This window comes from Polypterus senegalus, chromosome 9 (genome assembly GCF_016835505.1).
Source record: "Polypterus senegalus isolate Bchr_013 chromosome 9, ASM1683550v1, whole genome shotgun sequence".
NCBI classification, from domain to species: domain Eukaryota; kingdom Metazoa; phylum Chordata; class Cladistia; order Polypteriformes; family Polypteridae; genus Polypterus; species Polypterus senegalus.
In genome coordinates, this window is record NC_053162.1 from 131,943,711 (window position 1) to 131,961,771 (window position 18,061).

The 18,061-nt window shown below is 39.1% G+C and overlaps 2 protein-coding genes across 2 annotated transcripts in view; both read left to right on the forward strand.

Moving 5' to 3' along the window:
• Positions 1-4,747, forward strand: part of LOC120534912 (protein STPG3-like) — a 39,777-nt gene extending 35,030 nt beyond the window's left edge. Inside the window, exons 5-7 of the mRNA XM_039762418.1 lie at positions 881-995; positions 1,078-1,194; positions 3,700-4,747. Of these exons, the coding sequence (XP_039618352.1) occupies positions 881-995; positions 1,078-1,194; positions 3,700-3,836 (369 nt within the window). The 3' untranslated portion in view covers positions 3,837-4,747. The remainder of the gene's footprint in view (positions 1-880; positions 996-1,077; positions 1,195-3,699) is intronic.
• A 5,120-nt stretch (positions 4,748-9,867) lies between these two features.
• Positions 9,868-18,061, forward strand: part of npdc1a (neural proliferation, differentiation and control, 1a) — a 51,276-nt gene continuing 43,082 nt past the window's right edge. Inside the window, exon 1 of the mRNA XM_039763887.1 lies at positions 9,868-10,132. Coding sequence (XP_039619821.1) covers positions 10,045-10,132 — 88 coding nt within the window. The 5' untranslated portion in view covers positions 9,868-10,044. The remainder of the gene's footprint in view (positions 10,133-18,061) is intronic.

Below are 18,061 nucleotides of genomic sequence, written 5' to 3' on the forward strand. Positions count from 1 at the left end.
ACATCCACTGTTACATGTGAAGCTTGAAGCTGTGGCCCGTTTCTTTCGAAAGTAGGACATTGTTGGTGTGTAGTAGCATTCATTGGGTAATGCATTTAGATGCCTGTCACGACCATGTTCATGCTAAGGATGAATAAAAAGGGAAAAGGGGGCTAATTCTTGGAGAACACCCACCCAGTGGAATCTGAAGAGGATGTGCCCCACCTGTCTGTAAATGTAGAGAGGCCACTGGTTTGTATATGTCTACCCTTATCTTAAATAGTGGCTGTACAATAACATCAAAAGATTGTAATTACTATACAAAACATGGCTGTGGCCATCAGAAACCAACACAAAATGGTGACATATACAAACAATAATGCACCATGGTAATGTCACAAACAGAATAATATATATAAACCCACAACAAAAATAATTCAGAATGGTCTACAAATAAAATTACCAGAGTCTCTAAAACTGGATTCATAACAGATGTAACTTTTTTATTTTCTCAAGTTGTTGTGTGTTACAGACAAGCTAATGCAGAAGGTACTTTTTCACATTAAAAATGATATATAAATTTCGAGGCCTCAGGAGGAAATATACCCCCAACAGCTTGTTTGACAACACCATAGTATGCTTTCTCATATCGCCTGAGCTTTGTTTCTTCTGAACTTTTTAAAGTGTGCCCACTAAATCCTGGGTTTTTATGTTTTTGCTAAACTTTGTAAAGGTGTTTTGCGTCTTAGAAGAAATATATCAGGAAAAAGTGTCTTTCCATGAACCCTTTACATTGAATATCTAACTAGTACTTTGTAATACCTGGTTTCAACAATCATATCACCATTTGCTTAAAATGACTTGTGCTTTCCCCTCTGTCTCTCTCACCTACTGTTCACAGTGGCCCTCACCAGCACATTACAAGCTGGGATCCACATTAGGACCACACCAGCCAGTCCGGTTTAAGTCCCCCTGCTACACATTTGGGAACAAACAGCATCATATAACGATGAAAGGTGAGTTTGGCCTACTGAGCCTTGCAGGACCACACAGAGATTCATAATTCATGCCATGTAATGCCTATCTCTTTCTCCACAGCTGGCCCACCTCCAAACAAATATGAAATAGCCCAGGCGAGAAGACAAGTGTGGCCAACATCACCTGCCTTCACTATTCAGAGGAGAGTGCAGGGCACACAGCTATGGCCAAAGAGAGGTACAGTATCTATTCATAGTCACCTCTGGAGTGCTTCACTGGGTCCTCCACCCTCAAAACCAACACTTGATCACTTATTCAGTTTGTGGTTGCATTTAGAGCAGCTGCCTAGCTAAGCAGTTGACTTGAAATTCTGCCAGATTCTTGCATTCTGTTCGTTTTTGTGCCGTACTCTACTTGTTTTACATCTCACATTTCTGAAATCCAAAGTCCTGTGTTCTGCAATTCCTCACCTCATGTGTCTCTGAGGGGTGACAGACAAAGAAACCGCAGAGATGGCTCAGAAAAAGAATCTGAATAGTATCATGCACAGCATTAACAACAGAACAGAAGACATCTGTCTCAAAAACTAGTCAGGAAGTGCTGCTGGCAGCAATCAGACTCATCTCAATACCTGTCTGGCAGGTAGAAGAGTACAATATCATCAAAAAGATTTAATGCTGGATTCATTCATTATAGTAACTTTATAAAACACTTACATCAGTTTTAGCTATCTGGCTCCATTTTTTTCCAAAACTGGAAAACTAATTTAGGAAACCCTGTGTTATAGGGAGCTGGAAACTTTCCATGAAATGCAAGGCTGGTCTCAAAGTAGGATAAGGTGTTGAATCATCACAAGGATATCTTTGTTTTATATGTAACACATAAAAGTCAGAGTTGGGCTCAGGGCTCTTGCCTTGTATCTAATGTTGCTGGGGTAAGCTCCATCTCCCTGCATCCCTGAATTCAACTAAGAAGGTTAGTCAATGAATTGATAGACATTTTAAAGTGAGCACCATTACAAGACACTTTATATATGACACAATACAAAATAACAGAAGGTAGATTAAAGATAATTCTGTGTAGTCAACAAAGCAGGGTTAGCATCACAACTGCAAGTGCAAAGCTATTAAAGTTAGATGAAAAATAACTGATTTTAAAATGTAAGGTTTCACAACAACTTTAATAGAACCTTACAGACAAACACAAGATGAGAGTTATGGCAGGACCCACAAAGCAGCGCTTGGAGCAGGGAGGAGAAAGGTGTCAGGAAATTTCACAGGTTTATACAACAAAGGGTCTTTATGAAAGAGATAATATATAAGTATCAGGGCATCTTAAATGTAGGCTGGGGTGAACACAGAGACACAAAGGTCACCACTTCTGCCTCACAGCCCTGGAGTTTGTATGTTTTTCCTGGGTTTGCATGTAGGCTTTCTTTAAATGTTCTGTTTTCACATACTTCCTAAATACAGGCCAGTTATGGAGATTGGTCACAATACATTGGCCTAGTTGGAGTTATTATGGATGTGTGTCTTGAGATGGGCAGGTCCCCCATTCAAGTCTGGCTCCTGCCTTGCAAATGATACTGCTGGCGTAAACTCTGGCTCTACTGTATATGATACTGAACTGAAACAAATGGAATTAACATTGGATTGAGGACTTCAGAAAGTTGACAAAAGTATTAAACTTCATAAAGGCTAATACCCCAGAAGTGCAGCACAGTACCTGGGAGCCTTATAGTTGAGCAAGACAAATCTATGTGCTAGTAGGGTAGTAAAGGCAATTACAGTTTATCTGTCCTTCTCAACTTTAAGTCCATCTGGGAGTACACCAAACACAGCTGTTAATGGCTTAGGAGCCATTAGGCATTCACAGATTATTGTCGAGAATGATGTTATTAATTTCATGTTTTCATTCAGAACAGAGATAAAGTTTGATACAATGGAAAGCAATGTGAAAAAGTCCATTGAAATAAGAAAAAAAATCTCATGTTGCTTGAATTTCATAATCCTCGTGTCAATTATCCAGTTGTATAATCAAAATGTGCAAAACACATACCCTTTTGTTTAAATATTATTAAATAAATACTTCCAAAAATATCAGCACACATCCTCAACAGGAACCACAAGTCACAACAGATTGAGCTTTTCAGAAGATAAGACTCTTGATCCATGAATGAGGAGGAGAGGTGGACCTTCAGTAAGACTTTATTTTTCCATGTACGTATTTTGAAATTGTATAATGTTGTACAGCATTGGTCACCATTGACTTGTATAATATCATAAGCTTTTTTTTATCTGTGTTCTTCATTAAATATGAATGATTTTTTTCTCAGCCATCAATACAATCTATATGGGATAAGTAATACATTAAAACATATAATTTCTTCTCCTTTAAGAGTGTGGCATCTAATTTCCCCAATAATTCAGTATAAACGTGGATGTTTGAAACAGGCAGTTTGGTGTATTCCTGATCCTCTGTCTGCATACTAGCCCAGATTAGATAACCTTTCACAAGTTTTTGCTGCCACTTTCTGTATTGTACATCTGCTTTGGTTTTTCCAGTTGCCCTCTAAACTGTTATAAAATTAGAATATTTTAACTTCTACTGCATAAAATGTAAAAATCACACCCTACCAATTGGCTGCCAGTCGTGGGTATTCCAGTCTGATATTCATATTACCTTTTCAAGGTTTAATGCCACTGTTAACCCAACAACTCCTTCTGCCTTTTGTATCCTTAGATGTCACTCCAGGCCCTGGCACCTATCAAGTGAGCAGCGCCTATTTGGCCACCCGGCCTCACCAACCAGCACACACCATTCGTGGATCTCGGATCGCCACATCCCACCAGCTGCTTTTTTTTCCCCATGTGACTTAAAGCCTGCCTAGTTACACACTACCAACCACACTAGAAGACCTTGTTGGCTGGACTGGCATTAAGCTTTATCGTACATCATACAAAATTAAAATATCAGCTTGAATGTAAATTACTAAATGAAAAAACATGTCAAGAAAGGTATCAGAATTTTAACAAATGAATAAATGAGCAACTCATGTAGTATACAATAGCAGAGCATGTTAGCCCAATCTAAAGAGGCAGGTAGCCTTGTAATTCAGTACAAGAAAGATTTGAAAAACATGACTGGGGACATAATGAATCACCAAAAACGATCCCAAGGCTCAATGACCAATTCAAGTGGACATGAAGTGAACATAAAAAGCCAATATGACCATGATGAATGAAAACAAAACATAATAAAACTTATGATGACCAAGTGAACAGAAAGATGTTTGCAACTTCTTTTGGACACTGAGAACAGCTTCCTCAAGACAAGAGAAGAGTTATGACATAATTTATGGAAGAGCAGGTCCCATCAGCAGCCATAGGCCTTTGTCCCTATCACCACCTACATTTATATGTGCCACTTGCATATTCATGTCCTTCTTTTCTCTTCACATACTGGTATCTTCACTAGACACAGGTCACCAAATGTTTCCCAAAATTTGTATCCTTTGAACTAACATTTAAGAGTGCTAGTATGTCGCAGTTATAGGGGATTCAGGCCCTTTGCAAGAATTTTTCAGAAATGAACAATAAACAGTGAAGCAATTTAAAATAATTCCATAACCTGGTAAATTTGTTCTTTTATTCTAGTTATGGAGTTTGACAGAATTTGTCACATTAGATAAGAAGGTTGAGTGCCCAGCACTGATGATTTTGTTTAAGGATTTCATGATTTTTCAAAATGCTCTTCTTCTCCTCTAAATAATGAATAAATATGTCTTGGAACAGTGGACAATTCTGTGGGAATATCATCTTTGGAGATCAAACAGATTGAGCTATCAGTTTGTTGAAAAGAGATGGGAGAATTATGTTGAGCTGAAGAGCCTGTTACTTATCAGTTTTTCTTTGAAGATGAGGAGTCCAGTATTCCTGTATGCACATGTATAGGTTTACATGCCTATTATGCTCACAAACAGCATGTTTGTGCAAAACATCAAGTGATAACCAAATAGGGTCATATTATCGCCATGTTTACTCCATTGAAACACACCTGATATTGCTCCACAATGGCTCCTTCAGTGAGAAAGTGTAATAAGTGCTGAATCTACAGAGTCTGTAAGAGGCTGAGTGGTCTGTCATATGGCTAGTACAGATGTGCCAATGGGGAAATTTTTGTGTCAATGACTGTATCAGGGCTCTCAGGGGTGTTAAAAAGTCTTACAGGTCAAGAGACAGGCTGTCGTACACTTCATGATAAATTACTCCACTGAAAGATGATATGTTTTTTTATGTGTTACACACACTCTCCCCATAACACGATTTTTTGTAGTGGTAGTTAAAAAAAGTTAATCTTATGCTTTCATGGAGAATGGCAATCACAGAGTTCCTGATACAACTGGCTTCAATGGACACCCAGGCTGAATAACAGCAAACAATATGAAAAGATTCATTAAAAAGTCTCATATGACTTGTTTATTATTTTTAAACCACAATTTTCTTCCTGGTCTAAGTATATTTTCCTTTTTAATGTTTTATTTTTATATTCTACATGTTTATGTAATTGTTAATACTATCTTGTTTAAATATTTTGTGGTATTTGTGTATGGTGTAGATATGTTTCTTCATGGTTACATCCCTTGTGTTTTATTACTGGAACCCCAAGGGGTGGGGCCACCACTAAGTTACTGCTGAATGACAACTCTCAGCCTTTTGTATCCAGACTGTAGATTTAGGTTCCTCAGAAGATCAGTTTGAGTTGTGGAGTATGGATCAATCTTCGACTTTCTAAAGAATATTTGGAATTTTCTGTTTTTTGTGGACTTTTTTGCTTTGTTTTGCTATCTCTGGATTATATATACATTTGTTTGTTCCTTTTAGGCATACTTGTTAGCCCTTTCCTATATTCCTTGCCATTCTGTTCTTCTTTTGCTTATTTAATAAATTATTTGAATATTAAAAAATGTTTTTGTCCTTTTCAACCAAAGGTTTACAGTCATCCTCTGCTTCAGAAGGCATTCTTGTGCAATTAAAATATTTTGAAGTTTTAATGCCGGAGTCCCATTTTGGGCTTGTTGAAGTCTGTAAACCTGTCTTTTGAGTTTAAGGCTGCTTTGGAGATATCTGTTTCTGAGACAGACTTAGTGAAGTCTTGGTCTGGCCTTTGTTACTTTGAGACCTGTCGCCCCATTCAAAAGGGATTGAGCTGTTGAATTAAAGATTGGCCTCTACCCACATTTGTTAGTCTTCAAGTAACAACTGCAGTACTTCAGGGTTTTTCATTAGTAGTTTTGTGAAAAATTATCATTGAATTGACCTTTTGCTTGTTGAAGCACCTTGGACATACACATATAGTAGCCATGCATTCCCTTTGATAACGTTTTCTGTAAACTTTCTTTAAACTCTCAGACCCATGCTCTGCAATGATGTTATCATGTTCATTATGGTAGCCAATGAATGAACAATTAGGGGGCAGTTCATCAATTCAAAACCTCAACCCTGTCCAAAGATAATTTCTGTCTTGTACACATGGGCATTTTCTGGTTTATTTTAGCAATATTTCAGCAAAAAACATATGCTTGGGATGTAAATCACTGGGAACCTGAAATATTTTGAATTATTTTCATGGGCATTTTGATATTGTCAAGAAGATTCAGCTTTGAAGCCCATCATATCAGGAATTTCCATGAAAATATGAGATAAAATGTTTTCTCTTACATCACTACAAACAATGAGGGTAAGTAACAGGTACAAAAAATATCCTTTTTGAGTGGAACATTTCTTTAATGCTATCTACCAACTAAAAGGATGTTCGCCACTGGGTAGTCAGTCAGTCATTGTCCAACCCACTATATCCTAGCACAAGGTCGCGGGGATCTGCAGCAAACACAAGGCACAAGGCAGGAACAAATCCCAAGCAGGGCACCAGCCCACTGCAAAGCACACACACACACTAGGGACAATTTAGGATGAAACCAGAGCACCCGGAGGAAACCCACACAGACACGGGGAAAACTCCACGTAGGGAGGACCCGGAAAGCAAACCCAGGTCTCCTTACTGTGAGGCAGCAGCATTACCACTGTGCCACTGTACTGCCCACACTGGGTAGTAAGATCATTGTTCAATTACTCTGAGAGGTGTGAATCTATTCAGGGCATCTCCAAATGAATGTTCTACATTGCTGAATTTGGTGGATTGCATAATCTGCACTGTTGTGTACTGCCATGGTATTATCTTGAGCCTTGCATACCACTTGACACAAAAATGGTGCAATTTGGATGACAATCTCAAATAGCACACTGTTAGAAGAATTGACATCATACTTTGGCCTTATAATGCCTCCTCCACTTCTTGTTGAGAATACTCTGACCATGTAGCAATAAGTCCTGGAGATCCTGGAAGTGATCAATCCAGCCTTTTGTGACAGGCCAAGTCAAACTCTGAGAAGCAAGCATAATAAACTCAACGTGCTGGTCCAGCACCCACCACTAAGCAACTTTTAGAACCTGCCAATGAGTTAATTTTAGAAATAAATAGAATAGAAATAAATAAATCATTTCAATATGATTCATGAACTGCTTTGTATAAAAGGAAAAAATGTAAAATGTGGTCAACAAATACACAGGTTGTTCTAAGATTACATCTTTTATGAAATTAAGACGTTTGACAAACGAGAGGAGACTTTCAGTCTAACAAGCCCACTTGTTCAGCTACGTGTAATACTGTAGGTATGATGTCCTAGTGTCTCCTTCAGAAAAAGAACATAAAAAAATGTTGGTAATGCCACGAAACAGGTTTATATATCACTTCATATTTTTAGGGATTTAGCTACTGTTATCTAGAAAACAAAATCTGTGAATGCAGAAGCAGTACAGGAAATTTTTAGCAGTCAAGTTTAAGGAAATGCATGTTTTAGATTCTGAGCAAAGCAGGCTGTACTATCAAAAAGATCTGATGTCCAGTAAACCTACATTTTAATCTTCTTTTAGATGATGTTCTAGATTTACATTTCATGAACACATGTTTTAAAAGCAACCTAATTGTACAGTGTAAGGAACATATTTGCATGAAAAATGTACACTGGAACAGTCCATCAATCCATTGTTTGGAATAGATGATATGGCAAAAGTGAGTAGGAGTCTAAGTGGACAGACACCGACAGAAACAAGAAAGGAAGAGCACATAGTTTTAAACTGTTGCTCACATTTAAAAGCCCCAAATGAGAAAACTACATCTTAAGTATACTTCATCTGTCACTAGTAACTGCTAGGTATATGCTGCTTTCCAAATTGTGCCTCATTTTATTGGGATAACAGATCACTTCTCCTGTTGGAGCAAACAAAATTACCTTTTGTAAAAAAAAATCCCATTTATTTTGGGTCTGTTGGTTGAAAATGAGCTTCATTTATTTTTATTGTTAGCAGTTTTTCTGTTTGAAATCTGATCATCTGTGTTTTCAGTTTAACTATTTCCTCCAGTATATATTTTATACTTCCTGCTCAAACACATTCCAGTCATTGAATCCATTTTCTTCTGTATGTTATCTCTTTCCGGGCCATCAGTCAGTTAGGATACCTGACGGTGTGGTGCGGCAGTGCTGCTTGTTCAGTTCCCACCACTGATCATTGTGGGACCATGAAGAAGTCACTTCACCTGCCACTGTGGGAACATGCACATGAACACAATGTACAATATATGTTTTGTAAATTCACATTGGGAAAAAGGGACCAGTAAAATAATGTAGTCAAGCTATGTTTTTTATGGAGTAAGTGTAGGGTTGTGTCAGCGTGATCTCTATGTCTTACTGACTGACTAACTTTTTAACATCTCCCTTCATGTTTTCTAATGGCAGCTTTTCTCACCTACTGTCATCTTTTTTCCCTTCATCTTCCCTGGCTTTGTTCCCTGCGTTTTCTTTTTCAATTGCACATCTGAAGAAGGCTATACATCCAAAATATTGTGTCCTTCACCTTTATCTTCTTTTCAGTATGGAAATAACCTTTTTCCTGTGTTTTATATAGTCCTTAAATAGGCAGCACCATGAACAGTAGGAAATAATAAAATACAAAACAAATTCTGTAAAGTATAATACAAGATTTATATCTGATTAGTAGGCAGGTAGGTAGCGTTTCCTAATAGTCACATATGGGACGCAAACTACAGGAAAGCTGTGTCAGACTACCTAAACAAGTCACCTAGTGTTCCATTCCTAGAAATATGTCTTTTTTTTTTCACACGTGAATTTATATATATATATATATATATATATATATATATATATATATATATATATATATATATATATATATATATATATATATATATATATATATATATATATATATATATATATATATATATATATATATATATATAAATACCCTTTTTTAATCTAACCTAATCTGATCTGATCTAATCACATTCATGAAGCTGGGACATATTATGTTACCATTTGGCTCAGATAGAAACTAATGCGCTAGCTGATTACTGGACATACTCTGTCACACATTGTTAGTTTATCAACCAATTAACTTAATTAGCACTTTTGTGTCATTCATATTTAGGAGGAAAATCGTAAAATAAACCATTCAGAGGGGGAAGAGTACGTTTATTTATATAGCGCCTTTCACAATAATCATAGGGGCACTACATATTATACCAATGTTAATCAGTGCAGGCTATACAACTTTTTAACGCCTTTCACAACGAGCACTTAACTACACAATACAGATTATTGATCTTTCATTTTTAAAGCAACCTTCATTGTAAGTCTCTCGTACCGTGCAGAAAACAACCGCGCAGCTGGCAGGTAAGCACCTGTTCAGCCAGGTATGCGGGCACCTGCCGTGACGTCAGCACCACCCTGCGTACTGACGTCACCGATTATGCGTCCCCCGCCCATCACCGAAGCCCGAATGACAGTAGCTCTCACAGCTCAGCTCGGTCTACGTCGCTTGCTACTGCGATCCGGATACACACTGAAGAACGCCCTTCCCGGGATTACTGTTCTCCCTCTTTAAAATTCAAGTGGCGATGAAGAGCCCCTGCCCGGCACATCTCGTCGCCGAGTCTTGAAGAGCCGAGATGAGGTGGACAGCCGGCAGGAGAGGCGTCGTGCTGCCCGTGGCTCTTCTGGGAGCCCTACTGGTCACGGCGGGAGCGAGTCTGCCAGGTGAGGGGGGCGCGGGCTGAGGATTGGGGTGTTGCATGTGCCTGTGTGTCTGTCCACCTGTCAAGCTACGGGCGCCGAATCAGCCTCTCGAGATCGATCTTGATTTAAAGCGTGACGTATCTGCGAACTGAGGGCCTTGGCTGAGCCGGATCTGTAACGTGCTTCAAAGCGAATAGTGTTGACTGCATTAATGGCCATGGCCAGCCTTTTTTCATATGTCTCTACTGTATCTGTGTCAGTCTTTGGTCCCGGCTCTCATTTTAGTGACAATGGGCTTTCAGGGCTGCTTTTCTATAGCGCACTATTGCAGGATTGCTCTTGTCCTACCACCAGGGATTAAAGCGCCTGTCCCAGTCAATAGTCACATTGATCATAACCTCCGCGTTAGAGCGACTTCATCTCTTACGGTCTTCGCCGCTGAAGCTTGTAAGTTGTGACCTAGTAGATTTCTCGGTCCAGAAGAAATCAGAAAAAAGGTGTTAAATAACACCTACAGTAGTAGGAGGGTGCATATGTCTTGCATGGGGTTTTCTTGATGCTTTGTGCCTCTTTGTTCATCGGCTGTCATTGGACCGACCTATCTTGATTACATCACACCAAAGGTTTTGTTTTGCTTCCTTCCACAGCGACCTTAGCGTGGTAAATATGTTAATAGCTTAACGCCCTTTAATTGAACGTTTCTATATTGTGAACCAGCACAAAGGGAGCAATATAAAATACATTGAATTTAGTATTGTCTATAAGGTGACATAGTGGTGCACTACTTAAAATGGCATCAAATCACAGCCTGATCGTTTGCTATACAGGAAATTCAAGATCTCCCCACATATGCAGTCAGAAAAGAGGTTTAAAAGTGAATCAGTTCATATATAGATTTCTGATTTGCCAGTCTCTCTTTTATCATGTCCTTGCTCTAGTTCTGGTGAATTCAGTCCCATTAAAAAAATCAGACAGCTTCTGGGCTGCTTGTCTGTCTTCTGGGTTACGACCATGTTGACATTTTGAGATTGGCTGAGCAGGTTGTTCAGGTATTTTTTTTTTTTTGAGCCAGGTGTGCAGCACTTGTAGGCAGGGATTGTGACCTATCTATATATTACATATGGTGCACTAAATTGGATTTTGGAAGCCATTTCAAATCATACTGTATTTAGTTGCACATCCCTGTGAATTTTCGCTGTTAAGTAGGTTAAATAGAACAATGGTGCATGACTTACACAGAGCATAACCTTGTATTTCTCAGTTAGTTAAAAGTAGTCATGATTTATTTTATTACTAAAAGTTAATGCTTGTTACTTGGAGAACTGTTGTTGATTGCTCCCTGCTGTTTCATTGTGATGGACTATGGGGGTGTCAACGGCAGCTGGATGGATCTGCTTTTGCCTCTCAGTGGATTATCTCCACTGTGAGCAGAGTGGTGTGTTGATGTCCTTGTTGTCGGGAGGGATTTAACATGATTACAGGGAGTCTTGAATAAACTCTTTACATCAAATGGACGTGAAAAGAAAAGGTAGGTGTGTGTTACACCTAAGTGGGCAGAGCACCTTCTTGGCCTGTGTTTAAGCGCCGAGGAGTGGCTCGTCATGGCTTTGTGGTCAGTCAGTGGATGCAGTTCTGCTTTGTCCGAAACTCTCAGTCCCTCTGTGTCTGATAGCTAAGGTGTTGGACTATAAACTGCATGGCTGCCGGCTCAGTCCACTCCACTGGCTCACTGATTGACCTGGAATAAACCAATTCACATGCCAGTGTTCTGACTAAAAAAAAAAGTGGTAACAATTAAAGTATACACTTGTGATTTGTTTTTGACAAAAGTTTAAAAGAAAAATGCCAAGGTGGGCATGCATTGATTTACTAACCCACTTTTGCAAGGAGTGCATGAGGACCACCAGCTGCCCACAAGGCCCTCACTCTTCAAGGCTTGGCAGACATGAGGTAAATGAAGCATTGCCCACTTGCACACTATGTTATGAAATCAAAAAATGCAACAGCTACAGTGGAGACAGATGCTGGGCTCCTGATTTTTGGCAGGAGTGCCATGTTTTCTTGTTAGCAGATGGTGCTGCGTCGATGTAACTTTGTAAGTGTGTGCTGTCCTCGTGCATAAATATGGTTGTTGTGTCTTATTGTAAAAGGCTAGCACAATTGTCAAATTGTTTCACTGATCTCCCTTTCTATTACTTTCTGACCATCTTTTTTCATTTGTATATTGCATAGGGCCAAAATTGTATTTGTGTGTTTTGTTGAAAGATTTTTTGATGATGTCTACTGTGAAAGGTGCTATATCAAAGATTTTCAGTTGATGTAGGTCAAAGTGAAATACATAGATATTGATTATGTTCATATTCTTTCCTTGAATAATAGAAAAACTGGGGTCAAAATGGATGGAAGGAGTTCTGAATGGCTGAGCATTAGTTTTGCTAAAGGGTAATGGCAAATATGTGGCGTCGGTTTCTTTGATTTAGTTTTGGTTTTAGAGATATAAATAGTGTGTTTCATAAAGAAGACCTACTGAGCCAACAAACCACTTTTTACCAGCAGCATTCTGTGCCAGCAGGAGGTGACCACAAAGGAACACATTACCCTTCTTACAGAATCATTAAAAATAAACTTTTTAGTCAGATCCTTTCCCTCACATTGTTTGCCTTTCCACTGCTGAATTCTATCTCATTACCTTATCATTGGCCAAACAGAAAGTGGCCTCACCCCTTAGTGGGTCAGATTAAAACTGAAGGTCCTTGGGGGTGAGTATCAGACAGAGCCCCTTAAGTGAAGTGGAAAGATATGACTCCTAGATTGGATTAAAGTCGAAATGGCACCTGAGGCTATTCCCAGTCTGCCCCAAAAAACATGATTACCAATGGAGTGAAAAGAGACTAAAGAGATAACAAGAGGAGACATTGAAAGAACAAAAAGAGGTCAGACAAAGAGGGCATAGATTGATTTGTGTAGAATTTCTAATTTCACACAATAAAGAAAAGTAAGTGATCTCCCAAAAATATAAAGGATTCTGAACACAAAGATGGAAATAGCCACAGACACACTTTGCTTTGTGTAGCACCTTATAATAATGATTGTTGTGCAGAGCACTTAATAAAGTAAAGAGTGCCAAAGCCAATATCATATTACACAACTTTTTATTGTGGGGTATGTCAGATTTGCCAACTTCGGTCGCTTATCTTGTTACTGCACTGTGTCAAATTACACATCTTAAAATTACTGCCCATGTCACATTTACCAACAGAGCGCTGCCCTTCCAGCACAGTTATGCTCGCTTCTGACGTAGCCAGCACTGTACTATTAATAACTGTGGTGAGTTCAGCCGCAGTCTCTGCCCTTTTTTCTTTTTTCCATTCTGTTTTAGTGCGGAAAACATAAATCGGACAGACAAACTTTTCTTCTATTTGTTAGGTTCCTAACACACATGTTCCTTATTTCTCATTGCCACATTCTACGCATTGCACTTCAAGATGAGCATTCATTGGTTGTCAGCTCTCCTACACACAGAACCCACCCCTGCAACACAAGACAAAATCAAACCTGTTTGATTTTATTGCAGTGAGTCACGGACCAGTTGGTCTCAGTAATTAGTTATTTCACATTAGGCGTTCAGCTTCACAGGAGCACTCCACCAACTGCCTCCTACTCTCTTAAGATTACGTAAATGCGGGCTACGACTGAAAATTGCTGGAAAAGCCAAGCAGTGTGACAAGCGCTTAATTCATGTAACACGTACATATATTTGGACACACAGTAATATGTGTGCTTTTGCCTTGTGTTGCACTTTTGTTTGCAAGGAAGCATGTCTTGTAATAGTGACTGCTGTGAATGTCACTATATAAAATAAAAATGAACTGATTTATCCTTGAGCAGCAAAGTGGCCACAACTTTCTCACAGGTTGTGGGCCTCTGCTTCAGTTTCTATCCCTTTTGCAGTATGTGTGGGTTTTCCACATTCTCCCCATTTCTGTGTAAGTCTCTCTGGGTACTTCAGTGTCCTTCTTTATTGCATAGACTGGCAGGTTAGTTATGTAGCATAAAATAGCATAACATTCTCAAAGTTGCTTTCAGGATCACTGAGGATGAAATCATATCCCAGTAACATCAGCAGCAGGACAGGAACCAATGTGGTGGAGCACCAATCTATAACATTGCCCACACACGTATGGGGCCTGTTCGGAGCTGTCAATTAACTGACACATAATTGGGGATGGGGAGGAAGCCACAGTATCTTAAGAAAAAAACCATAAAGAGCTTTGGAGTACATGCAGACTCCACACAAACAGGAACTGGGTGTAGGATTTGAGTCTAGGGTGCTTGATCTGTGAGGAAGCAGTGCTAATCGCTGATCCAGCATGCCACCGGATTAAATTTTCTGTAAAGAGGCTGCTGCAGTGTCAGAATCAGTGCTATTGGAGAGCTGTTCCTCTTTAGTGGCTAGGGAAACTATTCACAGGCTCATCTACCTTTTCTGTATTAATTGATTATTTTGCTCTCTTCCATTTTATTAGTGTCACCCAATATGCAGGCACATCAACTCTAAATGTACTGAGTGTGTGTGAGTGTGCACATCCAGGAATGGCTTCTGCTTTGATTTGTGTGTGGGAGTGAGGTGGATTCTGGGAAATGGGATTGAAAGTGTCAACCCAGCATACAAGAAGGTGATAAGATGGCGTGGCCTTGTCGCCATCTCCACACACACATACTTCATCACACATGCTTATAGGCACAATTATTTATTTCAAATTCAGGTTAATTTAATTTATCTCAATTTATTCCTTTTGTACCTTACAGTATATTAAAAAATATTAGTGGCCAAACAAACTGATGTAGAAACATGCTGAGAATACAATAGCTGGTGCAACGATGCAGCAGACATGAATTATTAAGCACAGCAATGATGATAAAATTAAAAGCAATCAATATACAACTGTAACAAAATGAAAAATAACTATCATATATAAACAAGAAGCAGATGGAACTAATTGAGTTGTGGTAATTTTTTATGGATTATTTGGAAAAGTACTGTGAAGATTATTGCTATGGAATGTGTAGTATAGAACTAGCTGTTAATATTTGCACATACTAAGACATATGCTTACATTATAATCTCATATTTATACATGCACACCCATGTGTGCAGACAAGCATGCAGTGGCACAACTGCATAAATATGCCGAAACATAACTGACAAAGGAACCATAACATTTATTTTTGCCATAAATACAAAGCCACTTGCTCTCTGAAATCTTTAATGGAGACTTTTTTATGAGTCAGTTGTTTTTGGCAGTTTATTTTAAACATTAAAGTCCTTGGTGATGTCTGGTTACCATAAAGTCACACGTCTTTTCTTTAAAATCTTCAAGAGGCCTTCATTGCCTCACCTCCACCTTCAGAAATTACTCCATCAGAGCAGAGCTTCTAATCCACTCCAATTAAATTAATACATGTCCCTTTCATATTTGGAATTAAAAAAACTCTGACAATTACACATACAAGCCCCGTACATATCCATAAAAATCTTCTGCTTCAGTATCCACTTGAACCTGAGTGAGTTGCTTAACTTGCTGCTCCTTTGTAATTTTCCACCGAATCTCAATTTATGATTTATGTCTGAATTCTAAATTTATCTTAAACTTTACTCAGGTTCAAAGCATTTCAGATCTAAATAGCAGACTTTGTTTTCCACTAAGAAAGCCTTTGGTGCAGATCCTCACCAGATCTTCCCTTTCAAAAGCCTTCTGTTCATGATGTTCTAGAGCAGGGGTGCCCAATGCGTCGATCGCAAAGGTAGTGCAGGTAGATCGTGTTGCACTCCAAAAAAAATTTTTTTAAATGTTAGTCTATCATATATCCTGCCAATAGCATTCGCCACTTGATTGACATACAGGGCGGCCAGTCTGAGATCTCTTTTCTTCTAACACACTGGTCATCCCGCACGCACGATCAAACTCGCAAGCTACTGCAAAACTCTGGCTGTTATCTAGTTAGCCTTCCAATTTATATCGACTAAAGAAGGGATTTAAAATACAAATTGTTTGGGGAGGGTATGGGCTGGATGTGGAATTGGATTTTTTTTCTCATAATGTCACAATCGAAGTGCGTTTGTTTGATCTGTCAATCTATCATTGCTATTCCAAAGAAGGAAAATGTGGAAAGGCATTTTCGAAATGTTCATAAAAACTACGAAACTGACTTCCTTCCAAAAAGTCATCTGAGAAAGAGAAAGGAGAGGGATCTAAAATCGCAGTTAATCGGACAGCCGTCATTTTTCACTTGGCTGAATTCAAAAGCTCCTTGACTGAATTATTCGGCTCTACTAATTTATGCGAGTCAGCCTTTTCCCACATGAAGATTATTAAATCCAAATACTGTATTTGACCATAAATGTATTGAATTGTTATTGTGCCATAAAGGTTATTCAGTTATGCAAGGTACAACAACATACATTTTATGTATAAAGTATAGTCAGTATACAGTGGGTACGGAAAGTATTCAGACCCCCTTCAAGTTTTCACTCTTTGTTATATTGCAACCATTTGCTAAAATCATTTAAATTAATTTTTTCCCTCATTAATGTACACACAGCACCCCATATTGACAGACAAAAAAAAATTTTTGAAATTGTTGCAGATTTATTAAAAAAGAAAAACTGAAATATCACATGGTCCTAAGTATTCAGACCTTTTGCTCAGTATTTAGTAGAAGCACCCTTTTGAGCTAATACAGCCATGAGTCTTCTTGGGAAAGATGCAACAAGTTTTTCACACATGGATTTGGGGATCCTCTGCCATTCCTCCTTGCAGATCCTCTCCAGTTCTGTCAGGTTGGATGGTAAAGGTTGGTGGACAGCCATTTTTAGGTCTCTCCAGAGATGCTCAATTGGGTTTAAGTCAGGGCTCTGGCTGGGCCATTCAAGAACAGTCACAGAGTTGTTGTGAAGCCACTCCTTCGTTATTTTAGCTGTGTGCTTAGGGTCATTTTCTTGTTGGAAGGTAAACCTTCGGCCCAGTCTGAGGTTCTTAGCACTCTGGAGAAGGTTTTTGTCCAGGATATCCCTGTACTTGGTCGCATTCATCTTTCCCTCGATTGCAACCTGTCCCTGCAGCTGAAAAACATCCCCACAGCATGATGCTGCCACCGCCATGCTTCACTGTGGGGACTGTATTGGACAAGTGATGAGCAGTGCCTGGTTGTCTCCACACATATCGCTTAGAATTAAGGCCAAAAAGTTCTATCTTGGAGTTTGCTAAAAGACACCTGAAGGACTCTGAGATGGTGAGAAACAAGATTCTCTGGTCTGATGAGACCAAGATAGAACTTTTTGGCCTTAATTCTAAGTATATAGCATTTTTAGGTAGATCATTTCGACCTGGTCATTTTAAAAGTAGCTTGCAAGTCAAAAAAGTGTGGGCACCCCTGTTCTAGGGTGTGCTTCACACCCTAGCTGTGTCTTATCTCGTGATCCAGCATATCCAGCTCCATATTTTTCTACTGTGCTACACCTGCCTCAATTGTTATGTGAAATTCACAGATAAAGCAGTCAGATAAAAGTGGGCCACCTGATAGAATTCACATGTGACTTGGCATGGAGAAAATGACAGCTGTTAACTTTACTGCCTTTTTGGAACTGTAATGCTGTATTTTGCATGCATGCCCCGGAATCCCCACGTTGCTACACATTCCTTCACTCTGCCTGTCTTCCATTCTGAGAGATCTCCATAAAGCCCATTCCTTCACACTGTGTAGCACTGGGTGTCACATCAAGGAAGTGCACAAAGTGGCTACTCAGCCTCTCCCAACCGGTTAGGCCACTCTGCTCACTTTGTTTGTATGAGTTTAGAATTTTTTTTTTTATTGCTTTCATTTTACACCTGTTACAAGCTGACTTGGACAACTGTGTCTTGACTTAAGGATCACCTGGCAACCATTCTT